This window comes from Glycine max, chromosome 10 (assembly GCF_000004515.6).
Source record: "Glycine max cultivar Williams 82 chromosome 10, Glycine_max_v4.0, whole genome shotgun sequence".
Classification (NCBI taxonomy): Eukaryota; Viridiplantae; Streptophyta; class Magnoliopsida; order Fabales; family Fabaceae; genus Glycine; species Glycine max.
Genome location: NC_038246.2, coordinates 51394557 through 51406477, shown reverse-complemented (window position 1 = coordinate 51406477; position 11921 = coordinate 51394557). Strand labels below are relative to the sequence as shown.

General features: G+C 35.7%; 3 protein-coding genes across 4 annotated transcripts; 1 reads left to right on the top strand and 2 right to left on the bottom strand.

Annotated features, from left to right (window-relative positions):
• Positions 1-622: 622 nt before the first annotated feature.
• LOC100779512 (protein NRT1/ PTR FAMILY 7.1) lies at positions 623-4100 on the bottom strand. 2 transcript variants are annotated; one of them, XM_006589732.3, is made up of 6 exons: positions 3954-4100; positions 3791-3850; positions 3288-3396; positions 2567-2784; positions 1923-2479; positions 623-1765 (listed from the first exon to the last, which is right to left on the bottom strand). In XM_006589732.3, the coding sequence occupies exons 2-6, from the start codon at positions 3836-3838 to the stop codon at positions 910-912; spliced, it is 1788 nt and encodes a 595-aa protein (XP_006589795.1). In that variant the 5' UTR covers positions 3839-3850; positions 3954-4100; the 3' UTR covers positions 623-909. The 2 variants fall into 2 exon arrangements, with proteins under 2 accessions (XP_006589795.1, XP_006589794.1); XM_006589731.4 differs by having other exon boundaries at positions 3791-3880; positions 3954-4080.
• Positions 4101-5813: 1713 nt separating this feature from the next.
• LOC100792117 (non-structural maintenance of chromosomes element 4 homolog A) lies at positions 5814-8784 on the top strand. Its single transcript, XM_003536760.5, has 7 exons — positions 5814-6493; positions 6566-6646; positions 6736-6958; positions 7033-7126; positions 7271-7487; positions 7576-7667; positions 8259-8784. The coding sequence occupies exons 1-7, from the start codon at positions 6367-6369 to the stop codon at positions 8514-8516; spliced, it is 1092 nt and encodes a 363-aa protein (XP_003536808.1). The 5' UTR covers positions 5814-6366; the 3' UTR covers positions 8517-8784.
• A 323-nt stretch (positions 8785-9107) lies between these two features.
• On the bottom strand, positions 9108-11143 carry LOC100778988 (cytochrome P450 76A1). Its single transcript, XM_003535745.5, has 2 exons — positions 10134-11143; positions 9108-9979 (listed from the first exon to the last, which is right to left on the bottom strand). Exons 1-2 carry the CDS (start codon positions 11034-11036, stop codon positions 9350-9352), a joined length of 1533 nt encoding a protein of 510 aa, XP_003535793.1. The 5' UTR covers positions 11037-11143; the 3' UTR covers positions 9108-9349.
• Between the last annotated feature and the right edge of the window lie 778 nt (positions 11144-11921).

Sequence of the window (11921 nt, the reverse complement as noted above, 5' to 3'; positions counted from 1 at the left end):
ATGATTAAATACAATAAGATTTTTTTATAAAAAAAATTGTTTGAAATCCTAATCCAACGCAGTCTCTTAATTGAGAATTTGTTTTTATGACTCTTTTATAAAGATACTAAGGTTTTAGGATGAATAATTTAAGTAAAGAATTTAATATTTTAAATGAAATCAGTAGAATTCAAAAATTCTAACCAACTTTTTTAATAAGCCTAAGTTAATTTTTTTCTTTCTTTTTTATATTCGAGATCGTACAGATTAATTTAGAACCTTCGAAGATTCTTTCTTTCTTCTTTGGAAAATGTATTTCTATATTACCTCCACAATTGGTAAAATAATTCTATCTCAACAATCTTCAACTATTTCTTTTCATTTATATACTTGATTTTTTTTTTAACTATATATTCATTTTAACTTTAAAATAATCTTATATCACACTTTAAATTATATATCACAAATATATATTTAAAAATATTTATTTATTACAAATTTTAATTATATTAATAGATATTTAATTTATCTTGTTCGATATACAGACTAAGGTAAAAAAAAACTGCTAAATAGTAATAATAATAAGTTACGTACCACAAGAAAATAAGACATGGAAATAGCATACATCAATTAACACATGCTATTCATCAATAATATATTCATTAATTGGAAATGTACACGATGAATTGTCATGTAATGATTAAGCTAAGGTATAAATGGATAACTTACCAGCAATTGACAAATCACTGGCTTACACATCCAATTCACTTTAACAAAAATTAATGACAAACAGAAGCCTAACGCAGCAGTATATGGTGGCTAGAGAGAGAATGCAGTTCTTATTGACTGAATACATTAATATTAATGCTTGGGGGGAGAGAAAATAAATACTACTCAACACACTTGCATTGGACACATAAGATGAAACTCTCAAACCTTGCTATTTACATCCTCCAGCTCCTCCTCTTGGTCTCCCATGTCACTATCTTCAATATTGATGTTCTTGTACCACTTGGCACAGAACAAGTACAGCACAAAGTCAAAGGCAGCTAGCCCTGCAAGGAGAAAGAAAAACCTATCCATGTGCCCTGTGTTCAAGTTCTCTGGAATCCAACCTTTATTCTGCCCTCTTGCTGTGATTATCATAACCATGTTCACAAGCATGCTGCTTACATAGTTACCAAGAGAAATTGAAGCCATGCAAAGTGAGCTCCCAAAGCTTTTTATTCCATCTGGGGCTTGCCCATTAAAGAACTCCAATTGACCAACATACATGAAAACTTCTGAAGCACCAACCAGAACATACTGTGGGATTTGCCAAAATATGCTCAAGGAACTAGTCTTCTGGCCATGACTAATACGTCTCAGCCTTGCAATCTCTGTGGCACCAGATGCAACCATTGCCAGCATACCAATAATTAGGCCAATTCCCATTCTTTGAAGCTCACTTAGTCCCTTTGGATTACCACTCAATCTTCCAGCTAATGGAACGAGGATTTGGCGATAAATTCCAGTGCAGACAAGGACACTGAAGATGTCAAACGCGGACATGCTGGCTGCTGGCAAATGAAAACTTCCTATGTAGGAGTTCATGACATCCCCTTGCTCAACAAAAAGAGAAGCCATTTGTGTAAACACAACTGAGTATATAATGGTGCATAGCCAAACTGGTAACATTCTTAACACACATTTGGCTTCCTCCACTTGAGTCACAGTGCAAAGCCGCCATGGATTCTTTGGACTATGCTCCTCAGTCTCTTTGATTGTTGCTGCCTTGTCCATGAATCTGCAGCCCAATATAATAACACAAATCACAGATATAAGTTTCAATTTTTCAATAATCATGCTTATCAACTAGCCAGGTGTACTAATTCAATACAACCAAGTTGTTATGGAAAAATCACATATTTTTTTTTACTATTAAAATCTCAATTAATGCTTACTCAAAATCATCGGTGTGGCGAATCTTTCTACTGCCTTTTATTGCAGATTGTGGACCATCGACCTCATAGAGTTCTTCTGCCTTTGCTGGAGACACCTTCCATTTTCTAAAAACAGCAGTGAATACCTGTGCAACCCTCACAACTGGGTTTCCACATGGCTTGACATACCTATATCTTGGAGTTCCCAATAAGAAAGCCAAGAAGGCTATGACAGCAGAGACCAATGATACCAAGAAACCCATTGTCCACATCCCTGTATCCTCATAGTAGACTAGTACAGTGTTGGAGAACAAAGAACCGACATTGAGCGCAAAGTAAAAGTAACAGAAGAAAGCCACTTTTGAACTCTTCTCTTTTGGATTTTTCTCATCATATTGGTCCGCACCAAATGTTGCTAAGGTGGGTTGGTGGCCCCCATAACCAAAAGCCACTAGATATATGGACAAGTAAAATATCTCGTCTCCAATTGATGAGGGTTTACAAAGAGTATGGCCATCACCACAACCAACTGGGTTGATCAAGAAACGCCAAGATGACAATGAGGACAGTGCTAAGCCCTATTAAACAATTCAATTCAACTGTCAGGAAAAGGGAGAAAAGTTGAACAATCAATACAAAAGACTAATATTGGTAAAGTGAAGTACCAGAACGAAAACAAGTTGAAAGACCGTGCAGGTTAAGTATCGACCCCAGTATGAATCACTCAGAAATGCTCCGATCAATGAAAACATATAAACAGTTCCTATCCACTTGCTCACATTATTAGCGGCATTCACATTGTCTTGACCAAGAACTCTGGTTAGGAACAGGACCAAGTTCACTCCAACTCCAAAGAAGGCTAGAGTAGCTAGTGCTTGATTCACTACATATATTGACTCAAAACTTTATCAATTATGGGACCATAGACAAACAAATGAAAAGGAAAAAAAAGGTTAAATTGTTTTTTTTTTCTAATTTACTTAGTTTAATTTAGTCTGTTTAATTGTTTAATTTTTTTATGTTAAATTTGATTCTGTAATTTTTTTAATTTATTTAATTTTGTCATTCAATCTAAATTGTAAAAAATACACACCATTTAAAATTGTTATTAATTAATTTTAAACGGTCACAAAATATATATTTTAAAAAAATAAATAATTTTTAAAAAAATTTAAGAACCAAATTGATTTAAAAAATTAGATAACTAAAAAACTAATTTAACAAAAAAAAATTACACAAATAAATAGCTCAACACATATTTATTTGAATTTAATTAAAATACATTAAAAGTGTCATCCAATCACGGATGATAACGTATGATGACTTTTATAATAATGTTATATTTAAAATGATTTTTGGTTGATTAATCGATCATTTGTTTAGTACCTAGCAAGAGTCTTGCAACTTTGGCTCCTCCTGTTTTCTTTTCACCCGCTCTGCTACTTCTCTTCATGATTACTGATTCTTCTCTGTTGCTGCTATCTCCTTCTATTAACTATTTATTTTCAAAGCAGATATCATTCAAAAGTAATTAAAAGACAATTAATTTTCTTAATACTTTTTCCAATGAAATGAATCTTTCTACACGATATACTTAGCATCAATGCATCATATATATAAATATAATCAGTTATTCTTCACCATGTTTATTACAAATTTTGAAGGAAAAAAGATGGAGGATAAGTATAGTAGTTATGATTAATTATTTGACACGTTAGACCCCTTGTAAATTTAGATGTGTTAAATATTAAAAGAACGCTGTTCAATTTACCTTTCTAAAATGTTTGAAAGGTATATTACTCTTTGCAAGAGTAAGACAGGTAACGTGCATGATGGTAGAAATTATTTATGAATATTATTCTCTTATTAATTAATTGATATAGTAGTACCTTGTTTGCTGCAATATTGGGAGAGTTGGCAGAAAATGAAGTGGCCATTCTTGGTGGAATCTGCATCATGCAAAGCCACGTGAAGTTAAACTGCCAAGGTAGCCAAGAAGAGAATGAAGTGAATATATATTTGGATGAGAAATTAATGAAGGAAAACACTTACAAATTAAGCGATGAGAAGAAAATATTGATGAATGGATGAAGAGGCTAGGGTTGATGGTATAAATAGTTGGATTAGAGCATGCAATATAGAGAGAGAGGGTGACTCACATATTGCATGACAAGGGGGTATATCAATATGGATATCACATTCAAAAGTAAGATTTATTATTGACGTAGCTTAGCCAAAAATACGGAGTGTGAGAGAGAAAGAAATCTTAAATGATTGGAGTTGAGAAAGTGACAATTTGGATGAGAATAGTGAAAAGGAAAGGGGAGAAATCTTAAACTCTTTAATGGACGACTCTCTGCCACAAACTGGTCATTTCAGCCATAAAAAACTAACAGTGTATGTGGGGACTTGCCGCTTCTTTTTCCGCATATAACAATGAATCTGACGTATTCTAGTCCTTTTCAACTTTTTCTTTTCTTTCCGCATATTTCACTTTGAATTATTTATGTGGTTCCGAATTCCTCAATTATACATTCCATTTTTCATTCATCTCTAGTTTACTTGCATTTTTTTTATATACTAATACTATTATGACATTAATGCATTATGGATGGAGCTTCTGTTAAACGTTGTTGACAGTTGATGAAAATCAGCTTATTCTATCTATCCATCCTCAAGCTGATCGATTAGTTGCTTGAATTATGCAATTTTAATACTGAATTGGACCTACCTAGAATATACACAGTTCTCAACCGTGTTAAAAAACGAAATCTCGTATTATCTTTGTTAACCTGTATAGTCATGCAAGTAATAACAGTTTTGTGTACTCATCACCTTCACCTACAATGCAAAATGTAAAGTAATTGACATCACTTTGCTTGGTTTGAACACAGAAAATTGTGCAGAAAAAATACAACAAATCGAGTATGACAAATCAATAAAATCTGACGTAATTGGGTTGTTTATTCTATAACACATTTTTTTTTATAACACCAGTATTACTAGTGTTTTTTTTTATATTTACCAATCACTTAAAACAATTTTATGGCACATTTTTGTCGGTTATGCAAAGAAAAAAGGTATACACGTTTGTTGTGAAAACACTCTGTTTCTTACTTATGTGTACGCGTAAGAAAAATAGTGCTGCTAATATAAATCTGAAAGGGATAGAGCCACAGTATAGTTGCACCCAACTTTTTCAGAAGGAATTAACACCAAGTGATGTGTGAATTGAAGGCTAAAGATGTCATATGTGTGAACCAGCAGCTGTGGTGGATTGGAGTAAAGGAGATAGAGAAACGAATTACAATTAGCTTGCTGCAGTACTGATCAAGAGACCCAAGGATGGAAATTAACATGCAATTCATTTTCTTCAATCTACTCCAGCTCTAGGATTCAGATAAACAACAAAATTTGGAGAAGAAATGTTAATTACTAGTTTGTTAGATTGTTAGATGTATGTATCACTTTTACACAACACTGTATAAGATATAGACACATACGTATATGATCTTCATTTCTTTTAGCAATTCACGGAATACTAGCATGCTGCTAAAACGTACGTACTGTAAAAGCATGAAACTTCTGGTATCGCAATATTTCAATTCCTTGCCACATAAATTAAATTTCAGGATAATAAGTCAAAATAGTTTCTTTTTTAACAAAACTCACTTGACAAAAATAGGTTAATATATTCGAACTACCTATTTACTTGAAATAGAAAAATAAATATGTATTCAGCTAATACATTAACCTACTAAGGTGAGTCGGTCAATAATTTTTTAAAAACATTTTTATTTTCCAATTTCAAGTATTTTTTTTATATAGCAATGGGCTTAGAATAATCCAAGATCTTGAGTAAACTCTCTAAATCCTTCGCTATAAATGAATCTTAATGAGTTTTCTAAAGCCGAAACTCAAAACTCTAATTTGTCACTTGTGACAAACAAACAAAAAACTCAATTTCCAATATTTCTTAAACTCTAGTGCTCTACTTAGGAACGTCAACGCGCGGGGTGGACTGAGAACATGTTCAACTCTCCCTTCCCCCATTATTGGTTTCTTTCAAGATGCTACAAAATTTTTTAAAAAATAAAATTAATTTACTTATATATTTTAAATAATTCATATATAAAGATATTATTTGTATTTTGATTCAAATAAGCTCTACTTAGGATGGAGGATATGTTTGACTGTCTCTTTTCCATTATTGTTGAGTTCTATCAAGATGGGAAAAAAATTGTAGGAACGAAAATCCAACAATTTTTTAGAAATTTGAATTTACTTAAAGAAAAGAAAAAGAATAGAGGAGTTGTTTTGACCTAAGCGGGAAAGTAACCCGCGGTTGAATTTTGCTGACTCATAAAGATTCAAATCCTAAAAGCTAAAGGGATCGAGAAAGAATTTGGTTCGAATTTAAAACCCCATTCCCTCCGAAACAAATTAGGGTTTGGGTTTTGACACCATGACTGGTTCGCGCAGAGGCAATGGCGATGGCGGGGAAAATGTGAGGAAAGCGGCGAGCGAGCAGAACCCGGCCACTCGCAGGGTCATACGCTCCCAGTTCCTCCAACTCAAGAATCTCATCAATGGTAAGACTCTTCAATTTACTACATTTAATTTGTTTCTCTTTAACCTACCAACTCAGTACCTAATCCTAACAGAGAAAAGAGATGATTTGATGAACACGGAGTCTGACAAGTTCGACACCATCTTGGATGAGTTCGACAAGTTACACGTCCAAGGTAGCTATTGTGGTACTGTTGTTGTTGTTGTTGTTGTTGTTGTAATATTAATTAATAGCTCCACACGACATCGACATGGACATTTGCAGTTGAGAAGCCGAGGGAGCAAGTTGCAGATGCAGAGGCACTGCTGGATCTCACACGCACTCTAGTGGGATCTGTTAAGTCGTTGGCGAACGAGGGTGTGACCCCTTCTCAATTTGTTTCATCTTTGCTCATACGCTACGCCCATACCCAACACTCTATTGATTGGCACAAACTTGGCCTTGCCGCCTCCCCAATCTTCCTCTCCGTTCATGGCTCTTCTACCATGTCAGTTCCTCTCCTCTTCTCCTTTCACTATTCTATAATTCTTCTTTTCTCTTACAATTTTGCTTCTTTTACAGGCTTGGTCCCATGGACAACCAGTTTAAGCAACGCAAAATGGGAGTTCGCAGGAACCGTGATCCTCGTCAAATTGCAACTACTAGACCTCAACAGGTCACTCCCCTTTTCTTATTCTTATGCATTCTTTCTTACTGCTTGTTTTCGCTATAGGACAAAAGCACCCTTCAAGTTGAAAATAAGATGTTGCATGCCTTGGTTGTTTCTGTGTATTTATGCCTTGTTGTTTGTTTCAAGCAGCTTGATGAGGCTGTTACAGAGGAAAAAACTGATACCGACAAAAACATGGCCACTATGTTTCACATCTTAAGGAGGACAAAGCGTGTCCCACTTGAAAATTTAATTTTGAACAGGGAGTCTTTTGCTCAGAGTGTGGAAAACTTGTTTGCCCTATCATTCCTAGTGAAAGATGGCCGTGCTGAGATCAGCCTTGATGAAAATCGCTTGCACTATGTTTGTAAGATGTGTTTCCACCTCAATCAACTGAATGCTTGTTTCCTATTTCTTTTTTGCACCTTGGGTACTTATGCTGTCTTCTTTTTCAGCACCTAAAAATGCTCCAGCTGCCAACTTAGTATCATCAAAAGAAGTTTCTTATACTCATTTTGTATTCAGATATGATTACCAAGATTGGAAGGTATGAACGGGTACAATGCTTGTAAAGTGTAATTCAAGGAGTATATTTGGAATTTAATGCTATAATATTTTTTTTAGGGGGATGCAGCCATTTTAGTGTTACAGCATTATTGTTGCTTAAAAATGAAAAACTGATAATAGTGTCTTGAGTGTTTTTTTACCCTGATAGTTTGAGTGTTTATTGGATAGTACTTTGTTCAACCAATAGCCTTCAGAGAAGGAGAAATGAAAAACAATCTATTTGATTGTTTCGAAAATATTATTCTTGTAAATTTAAGTAAAGTAAATAATATTTAGGAATTTCATATTTCTAAATGAATGTCTAATTCTACATTAAAAGAATGGTTATTTTTGGCCATTAGATTTGTTTTAGTTCTATCAATTCTATATGAATAATTGAATTGTTTATTTCAACATTGTTCAAAAGTTTTGGTTTTTGCGGTTATTATCCATCCCTTTACATTGCTAATTTTATCAAGTGTTGAATTATATCATGTAGGCAAATAATCCTATGGTTCAAATGCATTTTTAGTTTAAAGGCCTGGGCATGGAATTATGAGTCTCTTTGTAACTCTGTCAACATTGTTTACAGTTAATGAAAGATGTGGTGCCTGATGGAAAAGAATTAATGCCACAACGGACTCAAATTTGCACTGTAGTTGCATCTCAAGAAGGAATGGGTGGTGATGATTCCCAACCTGCTTTGGCTGTAACACCCATCAGGAAGCTATCACGGAACCGAGGTCGGGTTGTGCAGGAGGAAGGTGTTGTAGAAGAATCTCCTGAATGTGATGAGGAAAATGCTTCCAGAGAAGGGGCAATTCGTAGGTGTAAGCGTAGGCTTCGTTAAGAAATGGCATGTTAGGTCAGAACAATTTACATGATTATGTTTTGTTCAGCATACCAAGCTGACCTTTTTGTGATGTATATAGGATGTAAATACTTGTAGATCCATGGTAGCATGCCTTTTGAAGACTGGATGTATTGTTATATCCTGTTTCAGTCTTTTTCAGTTTGCAACTCATCAGAAGATTTCTTCATTACTTTTTTAGTGTATGTCGTTATGTTAGTGAAATGGGTAACAAAATAGATCCAGCTGTTGGTGATTGGGTTTCAAATATGAATTTTTCTTGCTATAATTTGGAATAGCACTAAAACATTTCAATCAGGAAATGGTTCACTTGGTGGTTTGGGGTAAGAGCAGAATTTAATCATCAGTCCTTTCGCTTATCTGTGAAGGATTTTACTAGTATTTGATTCTCACTTAATCTGGGAAGATTAAGGTCAAAAGATTAGTGACCTGGAAGGCTAGATCATATAACAAACAGCAAACACTGCTACAGTAACTAACATTTTTTGGTATATCTGTTAGCACTCAAGCTTATTTTGGTATGTAGGAAGGATATCTTAAGGTGACAGTCAATATTTTTTAAGACTTTTGAGCTAGAAACGGTGAAGGAGCATACTTGGAATGCATGAAAGATACATGTGTAGTCTGTGTGCATCATCACATATACATTGATTACATCTAATCAGACATTAGAATGCCACTCAAACCATGTTCTTTATGGCATTCTTCTATTCAGACATTAGTATTTGCAAACACTAGTCTTTGATGGGGGTAAACCATCTGTACATTATTCTTTGTTAACTTTTGGTGAATGCTTTGATGCCATAATAATTTTATTCATTTGCAGCCGGTTCTTTGTAAGGCACTGGTATGACTTTCAAAGGAACAGCTTTTCTTAGTGTTATTCCCATTCCCTCTGTCATGTCCATTTCCTCTGGTTTGAGGCCATCTGGCAAGACCCAATCAAAGGAGTGCAAGAGCGAGCCTATTGCCAGGGGAAGCACACGAGAGGCAAGTGGCATCGCTGGGCACATTCTTCGACCTGAACCAAAGGGAATGAACTCAAAATGGTGTCCTTTGTAATCCATTGTGTTTGGCTTCAAAAACCTTTCAGGCCAAAACAATAAGGGAGCATCCCACACTTTGGGGTCCCTCCCAATTGCCCAAACATTCACTAAAATTTGCGACCCTTGGGGAATATTGTACCCAAGCATGTTGCAAGAGTCCATGGCCATATGAGGAACCAAAAAAGGAAGAGGTGGGTGAAGTCTCAGTGTCTCCTTGATGACTGCTTGGAGGTAGGGAAGATTCTCTATGTCCTTTTCTTCCATATTCCTATCTGGTCCTATTTTACTCCTTAATTCCATCTGCACTTTCTTTAGTGCTTTTGGGTTGTGCAGAAGTTCTGCCATTGCCCATTCAATTGTGCTTGTTGTCGTGTCTGTCCCTGCAGTGAACATTTCCTACAACAAAGTATTTTGTCAATACTTACCAATGCCCTGAATATATGACAAATTAGTTAAAGATGAAAACTAAACTATCCTTTATAATTAATTCCAAATGTTTCAATATCCTCTGCTAAGACTAATTATATGAAGCATGAGCCTAGGGACTTACAAAGACAATGACGTTTATAGTTCTTGAAGAAAAAGTATAGGGCTCGGTGACACCATCCCCACGAAAGTTCAAGAGGACATCCAAGTAGTCTTTGGTTTCCTTTGATCCAGTTTCACTGCAGCCATTTTCCATCCTTTCTTTGATGAACAACCCGGCTATTTCAAAGGCTTGGTTAACATGGAATTGTGTGTTCCTCCTTATACCCTGAGGGTCAAGCCCCTTTAGAATTGGCAAGAAATCTGCCACATTTGGCTTCCCAGCATACTCCATAACCTTGAGTGCATGGTAATAAAAACAATCCCCTCTCTCCATTTCAGAGTCCAACAAGTCCTTTGAGAATATGAGGTTCCCAATAAGGTTAAAATCCATCAAGAAAAAGAACCTGCCAACATCAACAGCACAAGTGCCAGATTGACCAGCTTGTTGTATCAAGTGCAGCATGCGGTGTATGCATTTTGCACGCACACCCTGCATGGCGTCTAAGCGAGTGGTAACAAACAACTCAGTGGTGCACAAGCGCTTGAGCATGCGCCAGTGTGAGTTGTATTGAGATGTTATCAGGGAGCCCTCACTGCCATGGTCTCCTCTCATGGCCTCGTAAATCTTCCTTCCAGCAAGAATCACGTCATGGTTTTTGAACATGTGACGAGCCACTTGGCTGGATGAGATAACCACCGTGCACATAGAGCCAAGCCAAAGGGTCATGATTGGACCATGTTTATGAGCCAGTTTTGCCAAGGACTCGTGTGGCAACCACCCTGCTAGTTGGAAAATGTTGCCCACCACTGGCCAACATCTTGGTCCTGGTGGAAGCTTACCATGCTGCCTCCGACGGTCCATTAACATTCTCCAGACCAAAATCAAAATGGTTAATGCCAACAAACTCACAACCTCGTATTCCATATCGCTTTCTTAATTCTTATGTATGTATGCTACACATATAATGTACTGTAATGGTTCAGCTAGCTGCTTCTTATACATGTAGTTGCTTCATGGTACACTCAAACAGACCCAAGTCAATTAATGGGAGGAAAACATTAATTAATATTTAATTTACTGTCATTTTGTTTGGTGAGAATATATCTTCCCGGGATTTGGTTTCTACGTATCCGTCATTTTTCTCATAGGTTCAAACGAACGACTTCATTTTCTAAAGTATAGTCACGACACCTTAGTACCTTACTTATATAAAAGAGTTAAGTGATTGGCCTCGCACGCGAATCATAATGGACATGGATTTGTCTATGCTTAAATATATAAACAATAATTGATGATACTTTGAAAGAGATGTCCTAATCTATTACGGGGGGAAGGAGAAAACATCAAAGTTTCACAATCATTTCCGGTGTTGTTTTTCTTACCAACAAATAGTGTGCGTCACAGGAAGGGATACGGTTTAGATCAACAATATAATTTAACTCAATGATTTTAGAATTATCCCAAAATCCATTAGGAAGGATCATGTAAAAACGATGAATCAAGGACAGTTGAATACCATTGTTAATTTTGATCCTTCGTCTTATTTATTTTTGTTGTTTAGTTCGGTTCCTCGTTTTTCTAAAAAATAGTTACATTTTTAAAATAATTAATCTTCGTCGGGGCAAATGCGTCATTTTTGGTTTGGAGGTGAATGATTTTGACTGGTGATTTGAGTTAATGGGGTTCCGATTGTGAGAGTAGGAAAGAGGTGATCGGTGTGGTTGAAGGCATAAGAAGGAGATGGTTCTGGTTCACCCGTATTCCATTTTGACACTTTCTCTCTTCCCAATGACACCAAAACCAAAAACT